The 23,676-nt window shown below is 37.0% G+C and overlaps 4 protein-coding genes across 5 annotated transcripts in view; 1 reads left to right on the top strand and 3 right to left on the bottom strand.

Moving 5' to 3' along the window:
* LOC112046928 (uncharacterized) overlaps positions 1–10,303 on the bottom strand; it is a 115,347-nt gene extending 105,044 nt beyond the window's left edge. Inside the window, exon 1 of the mRNA XM_052883785.1 lies at positions 10,143–10,303. The gene's annotated coding sequence lies outside the window, so the exon portion shown is untranslated. The remainder of the gene's footprint in view (positions 1–10,142) is intronic.
* Positions 10,304–16,616: 6,313 nt separating this feature from the next.
* Positions 16,617–19,337, top strand: LOC128198471 (uncharacterized). Its single transcript, XM_052884039.1, has 2 exons — positions 16,617–16,821; positions 18,283–19,337. Exons 1-2 carry the CDS (start codon positions 16,647–16,649, stop codon positions 19,281–19,283), a joined length of 1,176 nt encoding a protein of 391 aa, XP_052739999.1. The 5' UTR covers positions 16,617–16,646; the 3' UTR covers positions 19,284–19,337.
* On the bottom strand, positions 16,825–20,514 carry LOC128198470 (uncharacterized). The gene is made up of 2 exons (XM_052884038.1): positions 20,099–20,514; positions 16,825–17,854 (listed from the first exon to the last, which is right to left on the bottom strand). Exons 1-2 carry the CDS (start codon positions 20,380–20,382, stop codon positions 16,936–16,938), a joined length of 1,203 nt encoding a protein of 400 aa, XP_052739998.1. The 5' UTR covers positions 20,383–20,514; the 3' UTR covers positions 16,825–16,935.
* Positions 20,515–20,727: 213 nt separating this feature from the next.
* On the bottom strand, positions 20,728–23,310 carry LOC112046933 (DNA-directed RNA polymerase I subunit RPA12). 2 transcript variants are annotated; one of them, XM_052884036.1, is made up of 4 exons: positions 23,236–23,300; positions 22,921–23,145; positions 21,858–22,068; positions 20,728–21,156 (listed from the first exon to the last, which is right to left on the bottom strand). In XM_052884036.1, the coding sequence occupies exons 2-4, from the start codon at positions 23,045–23,047 to the stop codon at positions 21,132–21,134; spliced, it is 363 nt and encodes a 120-aa protein (XP_052739996.1). In that variant the 5' UTR covers positions 23,048–23,145; positions 23,236–23,300; the 3' UTR covers positions 20,728–21,131. The 2 variants fall into 2 exon arrangements, with proteins under 2 accessions (XP_052739996.1, XP_052739995.1); XM_052884035.1 differs by having other exon boundaries at positions 22,921–23,310.
* Positions 23,311–23,676: the final 366 nt, after the last annotated feature.

The following is a 23,676-nucleotide window of genomic DNA, read 5'->3' as shown; positions in this document are numbered from 1 at the left end:
CGTAATGTAAATGAATATTATTCAAGTTAGTTTGTGATAAAAAGCCAGGTTTTGCTACGGTTATTCTTTTTTTTTTGTAGTACATAAATGCTTCTAAACGTACGTAAAACGCACCGTCCGCAGGCGTACTTATCCTAGGACACGCGTATGCAGCCAGGCGTTAGCTCCACTAAGCGGAGAGAGCGGTTTACATTAATAAATTAATAATGATCATATGGAATTCCGCTAGCCAACTGCCGAGCCGTGCAAACTCGCCGGCTTAACCGTTCCTAGTGAGAGTACGGATTAAGACCAGACATTTTAGTATGAGTCGCACAAATTAAAAATTCTAACGTTGTGCCTTTAGTTAATATACCTTAGTGTGTATTTAACTTAGTCGCATAAAATCTCTGTATAGTCTGTCAAGAAAGTTAGTGAATATCATACTTAATACAAATGGTTAGCCACTAAAGTTTAGTCAATCAAAAGATTTGAAATTGTATGTTAAGGAAAAAAAAAGTTATAGTCATATATGTCACATATTCATTTAGATGTTCATATTAATCGACACAATTATGAATTATCTATAATTAAATCAATTATAAAAAATATTTCCCAATTATATTTTAAACTCATATACGAGTGAGTATATTCAATTAAGTTAAAATCTCGTGATTAAATATTTTACAGTTGCATTTATTTTAGCATCTTTGACTTGTTAAGTATTTTGAGTATTAAGCTATATAATTTATATTAAGAAAGAAAGAAAAAAGATTACATTTGGATTACACATCACACAAAAGAAAGAAAAAAACAATGATTAAAATAAAGACTACAACTAGCATGATGTGATCCTAAAAGCGTCTATTTATAGCAACATTTGGAATATTAATGACCCTGATTATTAATAATTATCCTCCTCCTCACCAATTTTACCTCATAAAAAAATAAGCTCTTTCTATCAATCAATGACTGACTCTAACCATTATTACAAGGCCTAGTTTTACCTTTCATATTTAGTCAGTGTCAATAAACAAAACAGTTATGTAATTTATAAAAAATATATATATATTGCAAGACGGTTTTATAATTCCCTCCAATCCATCAAATGCAAATCAAAACATCTCATCAAATTTTTATTGATGTAAGCCATTATTGTGAATAAATCGAACACATGTAAATAATATAATAAAAAGTTCACCGATCTAGCGGCGAGATAAAATGTAATTTCATTTTTTACACACACACATGATGGCTAGCGATTTTTGTGAACGATTAAAAAGATAGCAATCTAATCACATGTTGGTAACTATATCCGAGCTGCTCGTACCATTACGTGTTGGTGGTTTGAACAAAAAAGCGCTTAGGCGCTTTTGTACTTTTAAAACGCTTGAAATAAACGCTGCGATAGCCGGTCATAGGTACTTCATTTTACGAAGGCTGTCAGTTTGTCAGCCCATGCTTCTACCGTAAGTAAGACCGGTAGGTACTGGGCTGATACACTTAGGCTAAACACCCTTCCCGAACGGCCCTCTAAGCTGAGGTCCGAGTCTCAGAGGAGGCGCCCTTAGAGAGTCGTTCCAGCTACAACCCCGATACCACGCTGGTTGTAGATCTAACCGCCCAAAAAACGTCCTTTACGATCCTGACGATGACATAACGAACGACAATGCTTCCCAGGCAACACAAACACAAGCTACACAGCGTCTTCGCCGGCGAAGACGAGATCCCCGATATCTGACGTCACCCAGACGTGGGATTTTTAACTCACGATCTCGGGGGCGCCCGGACTAATACACTCAGGGCCCGAAAGGCCCTCTAAGCCGAGGTCCGAGTCTCAGAGGAGGCGCCCTCAGAGAGTCGTTCCGCTGATCCACTCTGCTTCTACCCTCGGGCCCCATCAGGCGATGCTTCTGCGCTCGCCCAAACCCCCCGGTGACGCCGCTGAGGTCCCATTAAGGAGCCTACGGCACTTACACACTTAGAAAAAAAAAGTAAGAACGGTAGCCATTTATGGAGTTTGGATTATGGTGGCTTTGGAAGGTATTAGGTTTCCTCCACTACCCAAATATAAAACGTATTATCGCATTAAATAAATTTTATAGAGAGGAAATATTTAATTGTTTGTTGGTTTGCATTGAATAGACTCCTAAACTGCTGGTTGGATTTGAAAAATTCTTTCATTGTTGGGAAGCTTGACTATCCCCGAGTGCTATAGACTATATTTTACCCCGTATTCATACGGGAACGAGAACTACACGGGTGAAACCGCGTGGCATTTGTTAATAAAAATTTGTATAATTTGACTATGTAACTTAATATTAAGAAAGTTCGACATAACTGCACTTTATTATACTATTTTTACTACCTAATCATAGAAACAGAAACTTTAACCCTAACCACATAATTTACTGGAATTTTCCAGAAAGTCTTCTGTTACTGGAATCGATAAGTATTAAGTATTGATCAGTCTAATCGATCGGAGCGTGCCTCACGAAGGCAAGCCGATCTCGATTCACGATGACAACGAGATAAAACAATATTAAGTTGTATCGGCCGGTCGTTTTATTTATATTAATTATTTTGACAATCGCGACCTCTATTTTATTAGAACGTAGGAAATATTGTTTTAATTAATACTTTAGCATGACATGTAGTTTAATTTAAAAAAACTTGAGAGGTGTCAAGGGACACGCTATAGCTATCATCGCTATTGCTACCGCTATATTTTGGGGTGGAGGGGCCTTTTGGGGTCGGGGGGCCTTTTGAAGTTGGGTGTCCTTTTGGGGTCGGGGGGCCTTTTGGGGTCAGGGGGGCCTTTTGAGGACCCTAGAGCTCACCAGCTGTCTTCAGGTCACAACTTACAACTATAGCAAACACTTTACCCTCTTTCTTACGCAGTCGGGTAAAAAGTGTCGTTACAACTTTTTGGTATATATACTACCGAAAAAAGCTAACAAGAAATGCTGTTTTAGAAACATTATACAATTGGTATAGTCGGATAAAAACTATAAATTTCAAATCACCATCATTGGACCAATAAGGTACATTAAAAAAGCAGCTTACTAAGCACAATCGTATGTATTTTATACTTAGAAAAAAAACGGCTGATACATCTTGGTTCACAATAGTCATTGATGGGCGTTCAAAATGCGATACTGTATAATTACATACTAGTAACTGTAAGAGATTATGGTACCATCAATTGATTTAAGTCCCACGTAACCAGGTGTACCAATTTCATATAAAATTTCAGTATATTTCCTCTACAAAGATAAGCTATGCTTGGAGTTTTTATGCGTGATCGCATCAGAAATGAGGAGATCCGCAGACGAACCAAAGTCACTGACATAGCTCAGCGAGTTGCGTAGCTGAAGTGGCAGTAAGCGGGCCACATAGTTCGAAGAGCCGATGGACGTTGGGGTCCCAAGGTGCTGGAATGGCGACCCCGCACCAGAAAGCGTAGTGATGGCCCCTACTAGGTGAATCGAAGACATCGAGCGGATTGCAGGAGGCCGCTGGATGCTGGCGGCTCGAGACCTTGGAGGTCCATGCAAGGGGCCTACGTCCAGCAGTGGACATCCATCGGCTGATAATGTTGATGATGATGATTAGAATGCTACGTCATAACAGAGTAACATAAGCTATATTTTATCGAAATGGAAACTACGCGAGTGAAACCGCGTGGCGTCTGTATATCATGAAAATTCTACATTTAAGGAACACTTTGAGACAGCCTTTTCTGAATCTATTTGTTTAGCACAATTCAAGATTTCTGTATTACCTAATTAGCACTAAAGTATAGTGAAAATTACTAATAACGGCCATTAACTTCAAAAATAACAATCAGTTAGCAATTGTTAAAGTTTAACGTTTACTTAAAATAGTCCTAGCACATAACAAATGACGTTAACCATTCTAGGGTTGGCTAAATGGACGCTAATTTTAGTAAATACATAATTACTCGTCATAAGCTAAGGACACTATTTAGATGCTATTTGTTGTTAGCACAAAAGGAATACTTGTGTCGTAAATCCAACGAAAATGCAACGAAACAATTTAGACATCCGTTATCTACTCTCATATCATTTTCTAAATTAAAATACAACGTTTTATGATTTCTTCTAAAATATAAGTCATGTTACGTCAGTCGCACATCTCCGAAAACGGCTCAGCCTATTTTAATGATATATTTTTGTATATATGGCTAGGTCTTAATTTTTTACTAATAGCACGTCAGCTAAGAGTAAGTAGTTAAAGGTTAATAGCTGAAAGTGTGCATTTCGAAGTCCTGTAGTAAAGAAACTTGAATCAATTGCTAAAAAAGCTCATGACTTAGAACTCCACATGGATTTGAAACACTAGTGCAATATTGTAACAATGCCTTTATAGCTCTGTGAATCTGGAATATTTCTTTCTATTATAGATACAGATAGATAGAGACAAAGACTCACAGTCGAGCTATAAAAACACTAAGAAAAGCGTCTACTAATCAAATCTTTAAGCAAAACAACCATGAATAAGGTAGTTGATCTACTACGAATATTAATTTCGTATATATAATACATGGAATAAGGGTCCGAGATATATTATGAATTTTATCAATTTTTCCGAACGTCGTAATCACTGTCGGCCATTTTGTCGTTTTTCCATGATCGTTTTAAAATAAATTAGTTTGATAGAAAATGGATGAGTTGAGCTATACAGCGTTTACATCGCTTAAAAGTGTGATTATTCTCATATCCACATACTCGCGTTATCTCTGCTGATCAGTGCGTGAACGATACAGACAGTAATTAGACTATACTGTTAACCCACTTGCCACTAGCTATGCCTCATGCCTCATAATCGTTACATTAATAACTGCTACAGTGATCATTGAATTTTCGTACTACTTGTAAAAAAATAATGATCACTAAACTCATTATTTTTTTTGTGAATTTTAAAGTCCGAAATATCTTTTTACTTCGTAGTTATTTATAGTAACTATTTATAGAACGGTGAAGGAAAAATCTACATACTTGTGCATTTTCTTAATTCTCTACGTGTGCAAAATCTGCCAAGACTAGGGCCAGTGTGGTGGGTTATTGCCTAACCCCTTATCCTTATCCTTATCTTATCTCATTATGAGACTCCTCTCATAATGACTCTCACTGTAGAGCACGAGTCTCCGCGCGAGTTTGATTGAACGCGTTAATCTCAGGAACTACTGGTCCGATTTGAAAAATTCTTTCAGTGTTAGATAGCCCATTTACCGAGGAATGCTTATAGGCTATATATTATTCCTGTTTTTCTACGGGAACGGGAACCACGCGGGTAATATTAATGTATAAACACACTCAGACTCTGGAATACACCCATGTACCATTACACAAACATCACCATCATGTCACTATCACCCAACTAATTTCCAGTTGTGGGAATCGTATCCACGACCGTGGATGCAGAAAATAGGTTCACTACCCACTGCGCTACGATGCCATTACAATAGTTACAAAGATTTGTTATAATCATCTAGACACCTAAAGTGAACTTGTTTCTGTTATACATAATCTCAAATCTAAACTACACTTATCTAATAGAACATCTGAATTTTTAGTAACATAATGAGCAGATTAAATTAATTGTTTTCAAGCAGAACTATGGCACGATGAATTCGGTTAGCGCTAATTAGGTCCACGGATAATATTTCGTTACACATTCCAGTATCAGTGAGGCATTCAAATATTTCATTCAGACATAACTGTCTAGATTCTAGGTCAAAGTCATCTTCATTATCAACCTGCTGGCTAATTCATTATCTTAGACGTATGCTAGTTGACATTATACGAAACTAGCGGACGACTTCTTTAATTCGGCCCTATCGCAAAATTCGTTCTTAGCACCTACAACTCTACACTACCTCTCTGCCAAATTCCATTTTTATACGTTAAGCGGTTTTCGAGATTTCGTGATGAATGAATAGGCCTTTCGCAATTATATATTAAGTTTGAGATTCTATGTAACAAATGTCATCTGGTGCTTTCTGGTGGAAATCATACAGTAGGTAGATGACATTTCTCAATTGGTTTTATGTTTATTTTAATACCAAAATAGTGAATAGACCATTATTTCTAACTTATAATGGCCACTCTAAGATCAGACTTGCCTTATTAAAGGAGAGGGGATTTGGAGCTTACACCCACAACGCTACTCTAAAACTGGTAAAGCGGCTTAGGGTGATGTTTGAGTCTCTATCAATATGAGATTTAAATGATAAAGAGCGCAATGAAAAAAAAAACTACATCTCTCGGAGGTATGTGTAACACATAAAACCCCAACTCCGGGCTGCTACTGAGCACTGGCCTGTACAAGGCAGGGTGGTAACTAGCTACGGCCGAAGCCTCCCACCAGCCAGACCTGGATCAAATGAGAAAACCTCAATCGGCCCAGTCGGGGATCGAACCCAGGACCTCAGTCTTTTAAATCCACCGCGCACACCACTGCGCCGCGGAGGCCGTCAAAACCATACGCAATACTATAGCCATAGGAGTACAAAATTGACATACTTTAAACTTTTATAAAATGACGAAAGTGTGACCTACACAGGCTTAGATCAATGGGACTGTGGGAGCGCTGTTATTCATTGGACGTCCACAGTCCGAACTGATTGACAAAAGACGTTCAACCATCTCGCATGACAATCACTTAAATAAACTGTAGGTCGGTCGGTTCGCTGCGAAGATACGAACGTTATCACATGAAATACGCCGCGAAGTAAAGCTGTCTTACCACGAGTGAATTGCAAACCACCATCAATAATGGTATTACTTAGAAACAATGATCATTATCATTATATCCGATGGACGTCTGCTTTTAGGATACAGAATTTCGAAACATCGATCTACAGCAACAGTGCGCGATCACCATAACGAAAGTCTTTAAACCGAGCGTGTTATCGGTGATGACCTATGGTTGGTTGGCCGCTAACTATGGGCTTTATAAGAAAGCTCAGTCATACAGCAGGCTATGGAATGAGCTATACTCGGAGTATGTCTGCGTGAACGAATTAGAAATGAGGAGATCCGTAGAAGAACCAAAGTCACCGGCATAGCTCAACGAGTTCCGAAGCTAAAATGGTAAAGGGCGGGGCACATTGAAGAGCCGATGGACGTTGGGGTCTCAAGGTGCTGGAATGGCGACCTCGCACTAGAACACGCAGTTTTGATCGACCCCTCAGATGGACTGACGACTGCGAGTCGCAGAGATTCGATGGATGCAGGCGGCTCAGGATCTTAATGTTTGGAAGTTCCTACAAAAGATGGATGTCCACTGCAGGACACAGGTCTGCAGTAGACATCCATCGACTGGACCATAACACCTTGGGATGCCAACGTCCATCGGCTCTTCGATCTTTGTGAGTTCTTTTTTCGCTCATTGTAACAACAGCTTTGTGATTAGTTGAACTATGTTGGACCTAACTTTGGATCTTTTACGAACCTCCTCATGTGCCTTACCCATAGCCAACACTTTGAGCGATCTCGGGGTTGGGTTTATTTAAGTACAGCTCTTCATTTTTGATTCAGTCACATACTACATAGTTATCTCTATCAGCTGCTGAGTGCTCTAAGCTGGCTTTATAATATTTGAAGTACCTAGTGCTGCTGTGACAGAGGGAGATCCAGGAGAGGTGCTAATACGGTTAGCTTTAGCGTTGTCTGCACTGTGGGTGCTACATGCATGCTTACTCTTGTCAAACAACACACGCTATGCACATCACAAATTACCAATTAAGCTGCAATGGCTGCACAGCTTAGAGACTGAAAATCATTCCCTTGATTATTTAGGTCAGCAAATGATCTTCCCTGTACCGATCGCAATATCACTTTATTGGCAATAAAAACTATTATTAATAGAATTTGTCATTTAAAAAAGCATTAAAAATTATCATCAGTAACAAAAGAAGTTTAATAGTGATTGATGGTTTACCTTTCACATCAACACATTCCTTTGGACAATGGAAAGGTAGCTTCAAGCTACTTACTGCATTAAACATTCTGTCGACATGTGTAGGTAGTAGGTACCTCAATCATTTTTATCTTATTTTTCAAAGTCCTTTTAGTGGCTCTCACTTAATGTCACGTTTGCTGAGAAGTCCAATTAAATGGGCTTAAATCAATTTGGTTGGCTTCTTTAATGAATAGGCTGGAGAAATACTTATCAATTCTAATATAACGAAAGTTGTCGCTTTGAATGACATTGTTTTAAGGGAAAATGTATCATTATTTCAATTAATTTGACTGTAGAACTAGGATAAATTTTGCATCTATTCATATAAATAATCATGAAAACTTTATTTTACATTCATATTGCGTCCTACTCCAAAATCGGATCTTCGAGCCCCGGTCTTCAATACTCTACCTCAAAAGGATAAAAGAACTCTTACAGAAGCACTTTATTATCAGCATGTTTGTTTGTCTGTAAGCTATAAACTTAACTAACAAAACTTATTGAACGGTTTCTATCCATGCGGTTTTCACTAATAAATTGTTTTTCATCGGGAAGTTTTAGGTCACAATGTGTTTAAAGTTTCACAATCCTTTAGAGTAACAAGGGACATTTGACATTTCCCACTCGGGCGAAGTCGCGAAAGTTTGCTAATAAAAACTAAAAGTTACACAGTACCTACCTACTTAGCAAACTAACTAAACCATTACAGAAGTAGGTATTTGCAAATAATCAACTGCTAGTTTTAAACTCCTATTGTAACCTCTTCGTACTAGAAGCTCGGATCTACATTCCGCATGTTCTAGACTCAATGTAGGCCACTACGCTCCATCGGTTATACGTGTTAGGCAAAGGCATATTCCACCAAAAGCTTCAAAAGCTAGAACATTATCATCAATATGTAAAATAGGTATTCACCGCTAATCAAGGACCTACCATCGTGCCAGCTTTCTCTAATTATAATATTTTATGGGCTTTGAATTTCATTTCCAAACTTCATAGTCTGGTCGTAAGTTATACAGAATTCATTATATTCGTATCGGAATTTCATTATATTGTAAAATGTTTATGATCTTCAATGTATAATGTTCACTAAAATATCTTAATATACCTAGGTAGTGTACCTACGAGTATTATTATGATGAAAAAATTATAAACCTAAATGACTAACTACTGATTTTCATGTCACTTTAGGCGACTTGATAAAGATTGGAAAACTAATTTGCTTAGTTAGCATTTATTAGAAATTGATGTTTATTTTGAGTAATTAAAGATTTTTTTTTACTTTTAAAGACAATTTATTTTAAGCTATTGTATAAAAGTTATATGTATATTGTATACATAAAAATACAAATACCAATAATAACCTTTGTTTTCACAAGCGCTGATCAACTTCCAGTTATTTAAACCACAGCAAAAAAATTACAGCACTTTTTATTTAATTTTGTCTCTATGTGTATATATCTATTTGATATTATATCTATTTGTTATATATATATATATCTAATATTTGAAACAGCTGGTCTAATTTTAATGGTACTTTCAGTGAAATCCTCTATCTTCCAGTCAAAGTGTAATTAAAATCGGTTCAACCGTTCCAGAGATTAGCCCGACCGTACAGACGGACATGAATTTTAAAAAAGTTAATTTGTATTTTAATATCGAGTAAATAACTATACGCATTTGAGTAACACAGTTATTTTAAAATCACAGACAGACACTTTAACTTATTTATATGTACGTAGGATAGGCTTGCGATGACATCAATCTGACTCTACATGACATAAAAAGTAATAAAACTCTAGAAAGAAAGTGCCATAAACAAAGTGCGATACTAATATCAAAACAGCAAGTCACACAACTAATTTCCAAGTGAGTGTTATAAAAGAAAAAAACGTAAAACGCCGCCTCGTCCTATTATTGACACGGACGTAGCGTTGATGTCTTTTGTATGGACATCAAGCGGCCCGCCTATCGAAGCTCCTATCTTTCATTACGAACGATATCAACGTTCCCACAGTTATACATAAACAATTTTATAAACAGTCGTACGAGCCGAAAGTTTAAGAAAAAAAAATTAATAAGACATGCCACACTGACACAGTTAAAATTTCTCCGTTAAGAATAATCAATACGAAATTAATAACGCGAACGGAATATAAAATATCAAGACTTACCGATTTGCGTATAGAAAAAATCCCGTGCCACTTTGACAACACTTTGAAATTGGAACTTTCAAAATAGGGATGTGCGACGCACGTGTCGGGGTGTGTCGATAGTTGTCGATGTCGCGACGTGTGTTCGATGCGAGAGCCGCGGGAGACTGGCGCGCCGCCGCGTCTGCTTGCACCTGCCGCCCGGCCCCCGCGGTTAGTGACAGGTGAAGTATCGATATCGATAGTGTGTGAGCTGTAATATCATATGTCGATTATGTGACCTAACATTGAAAGATTGTAAATTGAGATGAACATGTTATTGTTGCCGATTTTGAGTATTATGTTTGCCGACAAATTCACAAGACTTTATAAAAAATCTTTAAAGAAACCTAATATTTTTGATATTACCTAAATAATCATAAGGATGAATAATGTTTGATATTTATTCAAATAAAGTACCTAGTTGTAAAATTAATTTTGTAAACCATTTAAAGTACTTAATTGTAAAATTTTGTATTTTCCAAGCTTTTATATAGTTACTTGTTGAAATAATATTTCAATATTTAAAAATATCACCTTTAAATAATAATCTAATCTCGTATCAATCTATATTTCATTCATAACACAATTACAATAAAGCGAAGACATTTGTATCTAAAATACAATTTCCATTATAAACAAAACCAGTTACAAAGCTTGTGACAACACGTCGCTCGGTTAAATTATAAGCAAGGTATGTTTTACAAATAACATTCTTATCGTGACCCAAATATCGATACCGCAGAGCTATCGACAAACATCTCCACTAACCGCAACGTAGCACGAGATACTTACACCGACTGATCAAATTAATTACCGTCGCATCTCGAGCCACGATCACGTCAAAAAAATGTTCCCATCTCTGTCTATCAGTTTAAAAAATTAAATAAGTCAGTATTACAAGTTGCATCTATCTCTTTCCGTGTATTGAAAAAAAATGCGTAGAATCTTTGGCGGTAGCGCGTGCCGAATGTGAAACGGGATGTTTTCACCTCACTTGTGAATGAACGCCGGTAACTTTTGAAATATGCTCAATGCATAGATATTTTAGAACTTAGAAGTATTAGACAAAGTTCGTTTCAACTAGGCTTGCTTGCTTTTTAACCGACTGCCAATAAAGGAGTAGGTTCTCAATTCAACGCGTATGTTTTTATTTTTTTGAAACATTAGGTTATGGTGTGATTATGACCTATGTTAAGGTGATAACTGTTAAGCAAAGTCGAAAAATTAAAATTAAACTTACGAAGGTTCTAAGGGAGCAATATTTAACAATTCATCACTATATAGGTACTTAGGTTATAGATAGATTGATAAATTTCTAGTAGAGCTAAATTTCCATCGATTCACATTATGAGATTACTTTGTTTTATTGTAGGTTTAGTAATAGTAAGATTTTCAGCCTATCAAGTTAATCTGCCATCGATCCAAAGAAACTAAATAAATTAATGAAATACAATCCCTTCCTTTCCTCTACACACAGGAAAAGGCGCCATCGTTCATCAGGAAGAGGAACCATAGCTGTATGAACAATGTGTTAGCCTAAACGGACGGCGTTCCGTTTCGTAAATGATTATATTTTAGACATGTTACGTGCATACAAAATCACTGCAAAAAGTGATCTGAATTTAGCGCACACATGCACAATTTTGTGTATACTTACAATATGTATGTATATATAGTTACATTTCCTAAACACACTACTTGACATTGTAGACAATATTTAGGTATTATGTGTTTAATTAAATAACTTTCTTAATAAGTGACTAAATGAAATTAAGACAATTATGCACATTTGTCCGCATCAGTTTTGATGAGCTAGTGTCTAATCTCTAGTATAAAATATCCTTGACGGCATTACATTAAGTAGTACCTACCCGCAATATCATTAAGAAAAGTTTAAAATCTGCTATCTTATCAGCTTATCATGATCAGCATCGTTTCGTGCGTGTTTTAATTGTTCGGCCTTTATTTGAACTTTACGATTTCAATCTGTATTTTAAACTTAAACATTCTATTTAGCACCGGTGATTGATTGATTCGAAATTACCTAATAGGCCACCTAGAAATGTCGAATCTCAGTTCAATATTTTGTAAACCACGGAAGTAGGTAGGAATCTACTTATCTATACTTATATTAAATCTGTAGAGAAGTCAATTCTGTACATGAAATATATTTCCAAAATAACTATCAGGGGGTGATTAGTGATCGATACTGATGCCAAAAATGCAACCTGTAAAATTTTTGTCTGTCTGTATGTTCGTTATAGAAACAAAAACTAGTCGATGGATTTTGACGAAACTTGGTATAATTATTCTTCATACTCCTGGGCAGGTTATAGTATACTTTTCATCACGCTACAATTAATAGGAGCAGAGCAGTGAAGGGAAATGTTGGGAAAACGGGAGAAGTTACTCCATTTTTACAGCGATACACAGTAAGGGCTGGATTAAAGAGGACGAAATCGCGGGCGTCCGCTAGTCTATACTAATATTATAAAGCTGAAGAGTTTGTTTGTTTCTTTGATTAAACGCGCTAATCTCAGGAACTGCAGGTCCGATTTGAAAAAATATTTCAGTGTCAGATAGGCCATTTGTTGAGGAAGGCTATAGGCTATATTATCTACATATACCGTACCTAGTTTTTCTTGTTATACGCAGATGCGGCAACGTTTTTCACTTGATTCAGGCAGTGCCTAACAATACGGTCCATGATGTTGCATACTTTTGACTGCTAACTGCACTTGATGATCTTCCGGGAACAGAGAATTTTCAATGACGATGATGATGATTTTCTAAGCTTTTCAGTTTTAACGCGGTAATGGGTTTTAGAGAACATATGTAGGTAAAATGGAGATCCAATGAGTCAATTTGAAATTTTGTCTTTAATTTCATTATTTATGTATGTACCTATACATAGTTTTTATACTTCCTGAATACACAACTCGACATTGTAGAATAGACATTTAGGTATTATTTGTTTAAATAACATTCTTTGTTGTCCACAAGTAACATTGAGTTGTGTGTAAATTTCCTCTTTTGGGCGCCTCATTTTTCATGCGCTAGTAACACATCTAACAGTATTTCTTATCATCGAAAGCTTTTTTTTTATTCTTTACAAGTTAGCCCTTGACTACAATCTCACCTGATGGTAAGTGATGATGCTGTCTAAGATGGAAGCGGGCTAACCTGTTAGGAGGAGGATGAAAATCCACACCCCTTTCGGTACGTCTTTGCCGGTAGGGTGATAACTAGCCACAGCCGAAGCCTCCCACTAGCCAGACCTGGACCAATTAAGAAAATCTCAATCTGCCCAGCCGGGGATCGAACCCAGGACCTCCGTTTTGTAATTCCACCGTGCATACCACTGCGCCACGGAGACCGTCAATGATGATGATAAAGATACAACAACAACTATCAGGACACAGACTTTTTAAAAAGAAACCAACTTTCCTATTAAAACGGGCATTTTCGTTTATTCGAATCTGACCTCTTTATAATATTACATACCTACTTCATTGTCTACACTTGCCCTATCTTTTAATACACGGAAGCTTTATACTCCTAGTTAATCTCCTATAAAATGTGATACAGTTATAATAGATAAGGAAACCCTAAAACGTTACAAAGTAACAATGACATCATAAAAGCAAAGCTTCCCACAAAAACAATTCCAGTTTCGTACACACAAATAAATAATGTGTGAAAATTCATTCATTCTTTGGGAAATTTAAAGCGAGTACATTTGTATGAGCTTTCAGCATATTTGTTATCGGTTAAGTTATCCGTTTTATCTATATGGATACCTACTCCAAGAGCTGGTTTATATTTTTGAGGCAAGCTGATATCTTGTTCTACGACTGTTCTCTTTTAGACTTTCTGTATCTACGATTTCTCTTTCTACGATCGCAAACGCTTCGAGAACTTCGAAGACCGGCGTATAGGCGGGTCGGCCCTGCGTGTGGAATTCAGTTTTTCACAAATCACACAGAAACCATGGATTTTTCCGGGATAAAAAGTATCCTACGTGTTAATCCAGAGTAAAATCTATTTCAATTCTAAATTTCAGCCAAATTGCTTCAGTAGCCGCAGCACAAAGTGGGAACAAACATACACACTTACAAACTTTCGCCTTTATAATATTAATGTGATTACAGCTTTCTAGTACCTAGTAACAGTCTCTGATCTAAACCATAGACATACAGACGGTCATGTCAAAACTATAAAGGTTCTTTGATGACTACGGAACCCTAAAAATGTACCTACTTAGGTACATCATTTTCTTCGTTTGACGCAGACGTCTCCCGTAGGCATGCAGTACCTCTCAATAAAGCGACGTAAAGACAAAGCACTTTGTAACGGGATTTTTCAATCTTCGCCGGTGCCCCGGGCGAAATATCAATAAATACTGCCCTACCAAGTTTAGAATGGAAACCTAAGGAATGTCACAAACGTTGCTTTCCCTGTAGGATATTCAAGTGGACTTAAATTTTTGTATTATCTTGGCCATAGTTCAAAAATAGGGTTAAGAAAAACAGATACTGTTCTGAATTGAATGGAATTATCTACCATTCTGGTGAGGTGTTTAGCTTATACGGAAACAAATTATTATTAGATAATCTGCGTTCGAGTCCTGGATGGGACTGCTAAATATTAATTTTTCTTTCTTTCAAGAAATTTTCAGCTACAGTTGAAATGTTGCCCCGGAGAGCACGTGAAGCTCAGTCTCAGTCATTAACATTAATTGATAGTGATAATTACGGAAGCAAACAATAGCCCTGGCACATCGCAAGTGTAAGTACCTAAGCTCCAAGCGTCCCGGTACGCTACCGCGTAGTAACCGTCAAACTTATAACTAAAACTTGCAGACACCACGCAATTTCACCCGCGTAATTCCCGTACCCGTAGGAATACAGGGATAAAATATAGCCTATAGCATTCGGGGATAGTATACCTTTCCAACGGTGAAAGAATTTTTCAAATCGGTTTAGTAGTTTCGGAGCCCATTCAATGCAAACAAACAAACAATCGAAAATTTCTTTTTTAAAATAATTAGTATAGATAGGTAAACCTTTTCCAATTTAGCCCGCTTCCATCTTAGACTGTATAGTCAGTTAATATCAAGTACCTAAGAGCTAATTTGTAATTCAATTAAATAAAATCATACACGTATCCCGACAGGAAAAACGTTGAGTCTGCAGTCGTCCTTAAGGTAACAACTAAGTATCTCGGTGCGCCTGGGGTCGCGCTCCTCATGAATGAGAGGGCCGTTTTGTACCCGCTATACAGGCTGTTGTTTTATTGTATTCAATTATATTACATTTTTTTTAATTTGGTCTATTGGAGGACGTAAGATCAATTGCAACAGCTGAGAGTTTCCAAGAAAATAACGTTCGCCGATTGCCATGAACCCTGAGCAACACTAGACAATATTAGTCCCGTCTAGCCGCCACATTGCTTCGCTACTGGACCATAGGAGTTAACCTAACTGCAAAGACGTACCACCAAATTTTTAGTTCCAGTACGGGGTCCAGACTGAGATATGGGTAACCGGAGTCTGTGGCACGATTCACATTCTACATACACTTCGAAAATTAAAAGATGTATTTGATAATTTGTTATCGACCGGGCACGTGATCAAGTTATCCATCGAATCTATAATTCCCATACATTTTTGTTTTCGAAGCGATAGCGTTTGTAGAAAGAGAATCGACGTGCCACATGGCTACAGGCCCAGTACAGACAAATAAACTTGCACTTTTTTCCAAGTTGGCACGTGACCATTCCAGAAACGTAATAAACCTACAGACCCAAAGATCTATAAGGCGTAGCATATATAATGTGTAAGGGAAATGTAGTCATTTACGAGTTTGTTTCTTAACTTTAAACCTCATAATAATAAATAAAGCACCCTGTATAGCCATATAAAATACGGTGGTCGCGCTCTTCACTCCATTGTTGCTTCTGTGGATATTTCTTTAGAAACCAGTTTTGTTTGTATTCTTGTTAATATTCTGCAAGTGCCATAAAATGTAAAACACGTCCGTCCTACTTGAGAGCGTTTGAGGAATTTTTTACTACTACTTAGTTCTGATTTGTCATGTAGGCACGCCATACGGAGCCAGTTATTTCCGTAACATGAGATTTAAACACCTAAAAACACAGCACAACTAAAGTAAAAATAACCTTATCCAGCATGACTTAAAGTTTAGTTTCGTCAAAACAGGGCAAAATGCATTAACAATTAAGGGCGCTTTTAGTGTCACGCGGATTTGCTCACGCACGCGGGATTGGCCCGCATGCGTAGCATCCGCAAAGAACAATTTCATATAGGTATCTATTGTAAAGCGTGATAAACGCACGCGGGACGCGGGGCGCTGTGCGGGGCGTCACCCCGGTGCGGGGTATCCGCATGCGTAAGCGCTGCCTACAACTTCAGTGCCCATTTTAGAGTCGAGCGGGGCGCACGCGCCGTATTGTACTACCGAAATGAAAATTGATACAGAACGAGTAATCATTGAAGTTCATCTGCGGCCCGTTTTGTGGGATAAACGCAATGAATTATACAAAAACAGGGACGCGAGGGAGGCTGCATGGAGAGATATTTTGAAGGAATTGGCACCTAACTACGAAAATTTGAGCGAAGAGGAAAGAAAAGTGGCGGGTATGTGTTTGGTTCATTATTTTATTTATACAAGCATCATTACTTTATTAATATAAGCATAATTATTTAATTCACAAATAACATCAAAAACCTTCTAAAACCTTTTGAGTTTAGTTAATTAATTATATATCGGTGTTGCCAGGAGACTTTTCCTTCATTGATAAAGTAATCTGCAAATATATCTCTGATATTACTTGCCGACGTATTACTACTTTCAGTCTGCTGCCTGGGTAGTGGTCCCGTAAAACCATTTGTGACAAATGTATGGCTGACCATGTAGCCATCCCGTTTCCTTATGAAATTGTGAAGTAGACATGCCGTCTTGACTATTGATTGTGCTAGATCTAACTTGACAGTCATGGATCTGTGAAATATTCTAAATTTATTTGACATAATTCCAAAAGTGCATTCTATGTACCTTCTAGCTCTGGACAGACGGTAATTAAATATTTTCTTTTTGTAAGGTAAATTATCACGAGCATAAGGCCGCATCATATGTGATGATAAACCAAATGCCTCATCTCCCACTATCACGAACGGCAACTTTGCTCTTACACTAGATGGATAAGCTACTTCGGGGCAAATAATAGGCAACTCTTGCGGGTCAGGGATACCCAACGTGTTACTTTCCAGTTTCGTATACAATTGACTCCTTCTAAAGATGGTTGAATCGGCGTTGCTTCCACTGGTACCGACATTAATATATGTAAAATTATAATCAGCATCACACATTGCGAGGAGCACTACAGAATAATATTTCTTATAATTAAAATATAGTGATCCACTGTGCGGCGGCCGAATCACTCTTATATGTTTTCCATCAATAGCACCCAAGCAATTAGGAAAATTTGTATATGTGAGAAATCCCTCTGCGATTTCTTTCCATTTGATCCCATTAAGCTGTGGAATACATTCAGACTTTAGTTCAATCCATATTATGTAACAAACTTGTCTTACTATTTCGCTAATTGTTGCAATTCCAATCATATAGGAATAGTGTAGATCAGTGAATGTATTACCAGTTGCCAAATATCTGAAAACAAAAACAATATATTAATAATATGATAACATAATATATTAATAATGCTGACATCAGACATAAGACAGCATGCACCGCTCGAATTTTACTTCAGAAGAAAAATAAATACCCGTGAAAGGGCACGGAAGTAGCTAGCGCTAGAAGTTTTTAATTCGTTTTAACTACAGTACTATAGCTACGTTAGATTTCTATGATTTGCCGAAAATGTTATCATATCCAACTAATATCAGATTTGTACACACGGCCACAGATCAAGCTTCCCAAAACCAGTATAAACAGGACTCATGCGTTGTTTATTATCGTAGACGACTCGCCGCCCGGCGAGGCCCTAGCAAGTTCCGTTTATTGGTACTGGTTTTGGGTAACTTGATCTGAAACTGTGTGTACTTTTGCCACTTACTTATTATATTTTGTCATTTCAGACAAGAAAATACAACAACGCTGGCGAACAGCAAGGGACACTTACCATAAAGACAAGATATCTGAAAAAAATCAGCCATCCGGCTCTGGGAGTAAGAAGAAGAAGAAATATTCTTACTATGACATTTTGACTTTCTTAGACAGTACAACGGAAACTGCTGGAGAAGAGTCACTCTGTGAAGAAATGTCTGAACAAAGTAATTTAGAAACACCTAATGAGTCCACGCAACCAGGTACTTCACGTCAAGAAAGTTCTCAACTAACATCACAACGTAATTTAGAAACACGTAATGAGTCCACGCAACCAGATACTTCACGTCAAGAAAGTTCTCAACTAACATCACAACGTAATTTAGAAACACGTAATGAGTCCACGCAACCAGATACTTCACGTCAAGAAAGTTCTCAACTAACATCACAACGTAATTTAGAAACACGTAATGAGTCCACGCAACCAGATACTTCACGTCAAGAAAGTTCTCACCCAACATCAAAACAAAAACAAGTAAAATCTAAAAAGCAAGCACCATCTGAATTTGAGGCACAGTTATTAGAATGCTTAAAGTCTAATCAACTGGAGCTAGAAAGTGAGGATTTGGCTTTCTTTCAGTCTCTGCAGCCTTCATTAAAAAGATTCACTAGATATCAAAAACTAATGTTCAGAACAAAAGTGTTAAATATAGTTATGGAAATGGAAAGTCAAACACAACCTGCATACTACAGTCCCATACCTACAACAAGTTCTAGTGCTTTTACTGAGCTTGACAGTTTGTCACCGATAAATCAAGATTACCAAACCAATAGTATAATCCAGGATACTTCGAGTCTTAACGACAATGCTATTAGTTCTGCTGCAGTGAATGACAATGAAACTCTTATTTCGACTGAAAGCGGCTTGTTTAATATCACGTCTTATGACGTAATTTATACCCCAGCAACAACATCGTCTACAGGCGAAAGAAATGTCAACGCTCAGGATACAAATTTACAAAGAAATGAATGATGTAAAATTTGATTTTTTAATTTATGAATAAAACTCTTTTTATTAAAATGAGTACGATTAACTTTTTTTCTCCAGTTTCTCATTAATTGTATGTTTAGTCATATGAGTGCGGTTGTACACACGGCACAGATCAAGTTACTCAAATCCAGTATAAGCGGGACTCCGACGGGTTACCTAAGTATGATAATACGCAAGGCGCGAGTTCCATTTATGCTGGTTTTGGGTAACTTGATCTGTGGCCATGTGTACTTTATCAGATAAAAAAAAGGATTGTGTATCCACCTACGTTGAACGTACCAATCCCAAACCAATTAAGGACTTTTTTTGACTTTAAATTACTGTCATGTGCAAACCTATAACTTTTATCTATATTATAATAAGTAGCGTGTGATGAAAGGTAGGAATGATTCCACGTTAATGGTGACATTTTATGAGTAAAATAATCTTATTTTATGAAATTTCAACAATTAATAACCAATGACGCGTTACTTTACGATATTTCAAACAAAAAATCATTATTATACCGTTTATTTAGACTGGATAATTACTAGAACATGTGTTGTATGATGTCTCAATAGTTGACCACGATGGTCAACTACCGAAAAAATCATTGATTTGATTTTTGTTTAACATTTTTGCAGTTGACCAGAGTACATGACAAAATTTTTTTTTGCACATGTAAATTTACACATGACAGTAATTTGAAGTCAAAAAAGTCCTTTACTGGTTTGGGATTGGTACGTTTATCCTACCTGTTCAAATCCCTTTCCACTAAATCATAGCAGGAAATTAAATATTTAAAATTTAAAACTTACCTTAATGTAATAGCGAGCCTCTCAATCGGTTGTATTGTAATCCTTCGTAAACTGCGTTTTTGTAGCTTATTCTCAATTTTACACAACAGTTCATCAAAAGAACGAATGGACATTCGAAAGTAATTTTTAAATTTACGTTCATTATTTTGTAGTTTTCCAAAGTGTGTAACAAACGCCCCAGCAAGAAGCCTATTTTCAAGAAAGGGATCAACATGTACTCTTGTCTTCTTGTTTCGTCGTTTGTAAAGTATGTAAGCGATAGATATTCTTCTGACATTGATCATTTTTGAACACGTCTATACCGTTACGCAGCCCGTAGCAAACTGAAACTCATGCTGCGTATGATCCGCAGCGTGAAATTTTACGCATGCGGTCCAATCCCGCGTGCGTGAGCAAATCCGCGTGACACTAAAAGCGCCCTTAGATGTAAAGAATATGCATCTTTAAAACGACAGAAATTAAATGAATTTTGACATTTTTATTTAATTTAGTTAGTGCCGAGTATATTGTGAATTTAATAAAAATACCTGAATTTTATTAAAGTTAAATATTGTCAGTTATTAGGGATTAATGTAAGGTATCTATTAGTAGGTATTTCTGGAGCAAAGCCTTAAAGAAAACAAGAAAAATCTATAATTAAAAATTTATTATGTATCGAATATCTAGTAAATCTGAGCAGACAATATTTTTTACTGCAACAAAATAAATTTTATCTATGAAGATACATTGCTACAGACTACAGTACAGAGGTCTAGTCGCGCGCTCGTTTGCTCGTGGCCAAAATCGGAACTAATCAAGTGCCGCCATTTTGTTGGCTATATTTAAGCGATTTTTAACCGACTTCCAAAAAGGAAGATGTTCTACGTTCGGCTGTAAGTATGTTTTTTATGAGATCATCTTAGTATAGCGCACTCTACTGTTTCATTATTTCCTTTTATGTAAAAAGTTAAAATCCATAAAACACCTTCACATCATGTCATTTATTTTTACAATATACAGTATATATATTAAATTCAGCAATAGATGGCACTTGTTATGAATTTTCCGTTTCTTTGTACCTGGAAATAAATAAATCTCTGTCAGAGTAATGTTGTATAAAATAAATATATCAGATTCTACTGTTAAACCTATGTCTTTGTATTTCGTTTTTCCTTCCAAGGGCGTCTGAGCAAAGACCTTATACTTTGCTAACCCAACTAACCGACCCAAATGCTAAATTGCTTGGCAGTACATCTTTGCCAATAGGGTGGTAACTAGCCACGGCTAAAGCCAGACATGCCCAGCCAGGGATATAGATCCTCAAGTCTTGTAATCATCTGCACCGCAGAGGCTGTCAACTTGGGCAGCATGGTGGTTATAAGCTCCATTTCTACTCCTATAAGGAAATAGGCCTGGCCCTATAGAGGGCTATTATATAAGGCTATTGATGACTTATGATGAGCTGTGATAGCCCAGTGGATATGACCTCTGCCTCCGATTCCGGAGGGTGTGGGTTCGAATCCGGTCCGGGGCATGCACCTCCAACTTTTCAGTTGTGTGCATTTTAAGAAATTAAATATCACGTGTCTCAATCGGTGGAGGAAAACATCGTGAGGAAACCTGCATACCAGAGAATTATCTTAACTCTCTGCGTGTGTGAAGTCTGCCAATCCGCATTGGGCCAGCGTGGTGGACTACTGGCCTAACCCCTCTCATTCTGAGAGGAGACTCGAGCTCAGCAGTGAGCCGAATATGGGTTGATGCCGTATTGATGACTTACTTGCAAGATATACATGTATAAAACACTGTCTGCCCTTCATCAGCTGATCGTAGTTGCAACGTTGCATAGGACATTTTGTCGTTACCACACTTTGGACATTTCCTCTCCACCACCGGCCCTTCAGGGTTATCCAAATTCAATACATTATCTGTGTTGATAGATGATATTGCGTTGAAGTGTATAGTGTAGTTAAATTTTATATTACCAAAGGCTGGAAAATTAAACAATAAATATTTAAACAAAAAAATCATTATAATCATGTCATTATTGAATAATTACAGGTATATAGATACTATAGTTACTAAAGTATACTGTATAAACATGCAACTTGGGAGTAATCGAATTAGAAACTTAAATTATTTTTTACATTGTTCCTATTTTAAGTTATTATTAATGTTGGCATCTAAACAATAAATTCTTTTGTAAGAGCCTGTTTGTAATTTTAAATAGACAGATAGAGACATATAGTTTTATCCCAGCTAGGTTAATGACAATTGCGCAGTTTGGTGTTATAATGTCAAAGCGTTCCAAAAATGCAAGATCTTATAACTCCTAGTCTAAAAAAAATCTTACACTTTATAAACTAGCGGCATGGGCTAACACAAATTACTGCAAACACACAATAGAAGCTTTACCAAGCCTCAATCGTAGCACACTTAAAACAGTAACGGAACTAATGACAAGGCACTGTTAACTAAATAAACACCTTTCGGTTCTAGGTATAACCAACAGTCCTCTTTGCAGAGCATGCATGGAGGAAGGAGGAACCCCGATACATGTTATGCTTAAAAGCAGGAGGTGTATCTGAACAACGCATAGCACACATTGGATCCCCAGCAACACTCCAAGAGGCGTTCAGCGACCTGGGCAGCCTACTAAGCTTCTGAAGCGAGCTCGCTTGGCTGGAGTGACTCCAGCGGGGATCAGCACCAGGTGGACCTACGGACAACGGCCAACCCCTAGTGGCCAAGTGCGGAAAAGGCCCAGGAAAGAAGAAGCAGAGAAACTAGCAGCAACCTAAACTATCATATTATTACAGTCAAAACCTGGATAATCGACTTACCTACAGGGTCATAAACCGATTTGCATGTATAACATTCAACAGTTCCAAACTCTTCCATAAGAGGCAATATAGAGCCACATTTAGCACAAAAGGCTGTACTACTGTTAAACGGTGCGGCTTCAGTCATTTTGATTTAGGTTAGGTACTTTCTATAACTTCGGGCCTCTTAATACTTGGACAGGGCAACTTGAGATTACTTGATATTCCTTCTGCCTATGCAATAAGCTGAATGTACAAACCGAAATTAACTTTATTAATAATCTAATAAAGTACTAATTATAATTAAGTTTTTGTGTTAATGTGTTTGTACTTTACGTTTTAGTTTTTATTATATTTAATAATTATAAAAATAAAAAATATACTTAGAGGTTAGGTTAAGCAGACATGACAGTTGACATTGATACTGACAATTTGTTTGGACCAGTGTTACCAACTCTCCAAAATATTTATCCCTAAAGTTTGTGTCAAAAACCCCTAAAATCGCCTTAATTATTGAGTTGTCCCCCTAAAAAATATGAATTGATGATATAAATATGAAACCGGTCAAGTGCGTGTCGGGCCACGCGCAGTGTAGGGTTCCGTAGATTATGTTAGCCCTTTAATCCCTTATGTTTTTCTCAATTTCGAAGCCTTTATTATTCCTTACATTAAACAAGTTTTTCAATTAATAAGAGTAACAGTTTTAATTTTTTTTTCTATGTTAGCAATTAAGTTACTCTCATTTATTTATTACTTCTTTTTTATTTTTAACAATAT

The sequence above is a fragment of the Bicyclus anynana genome, chromosome 10, assembly GCF_947172395.1.
Source record: "Bicyclus anynana chromosome 10, ilBicAnyn1.1, whole genome shotgun sequence".
NCBI lineage: Eukaryota > Metazoa > Arthropoda > Insecta > Lepidoptera > Nymphalidae > Bicyclus > Bicyclus anynana.
The sequence above is the reverse complement of the archived record's forward strand: the minus strand, read 5'-3'. Positions and strand labels throughout refer to the sequence as shown.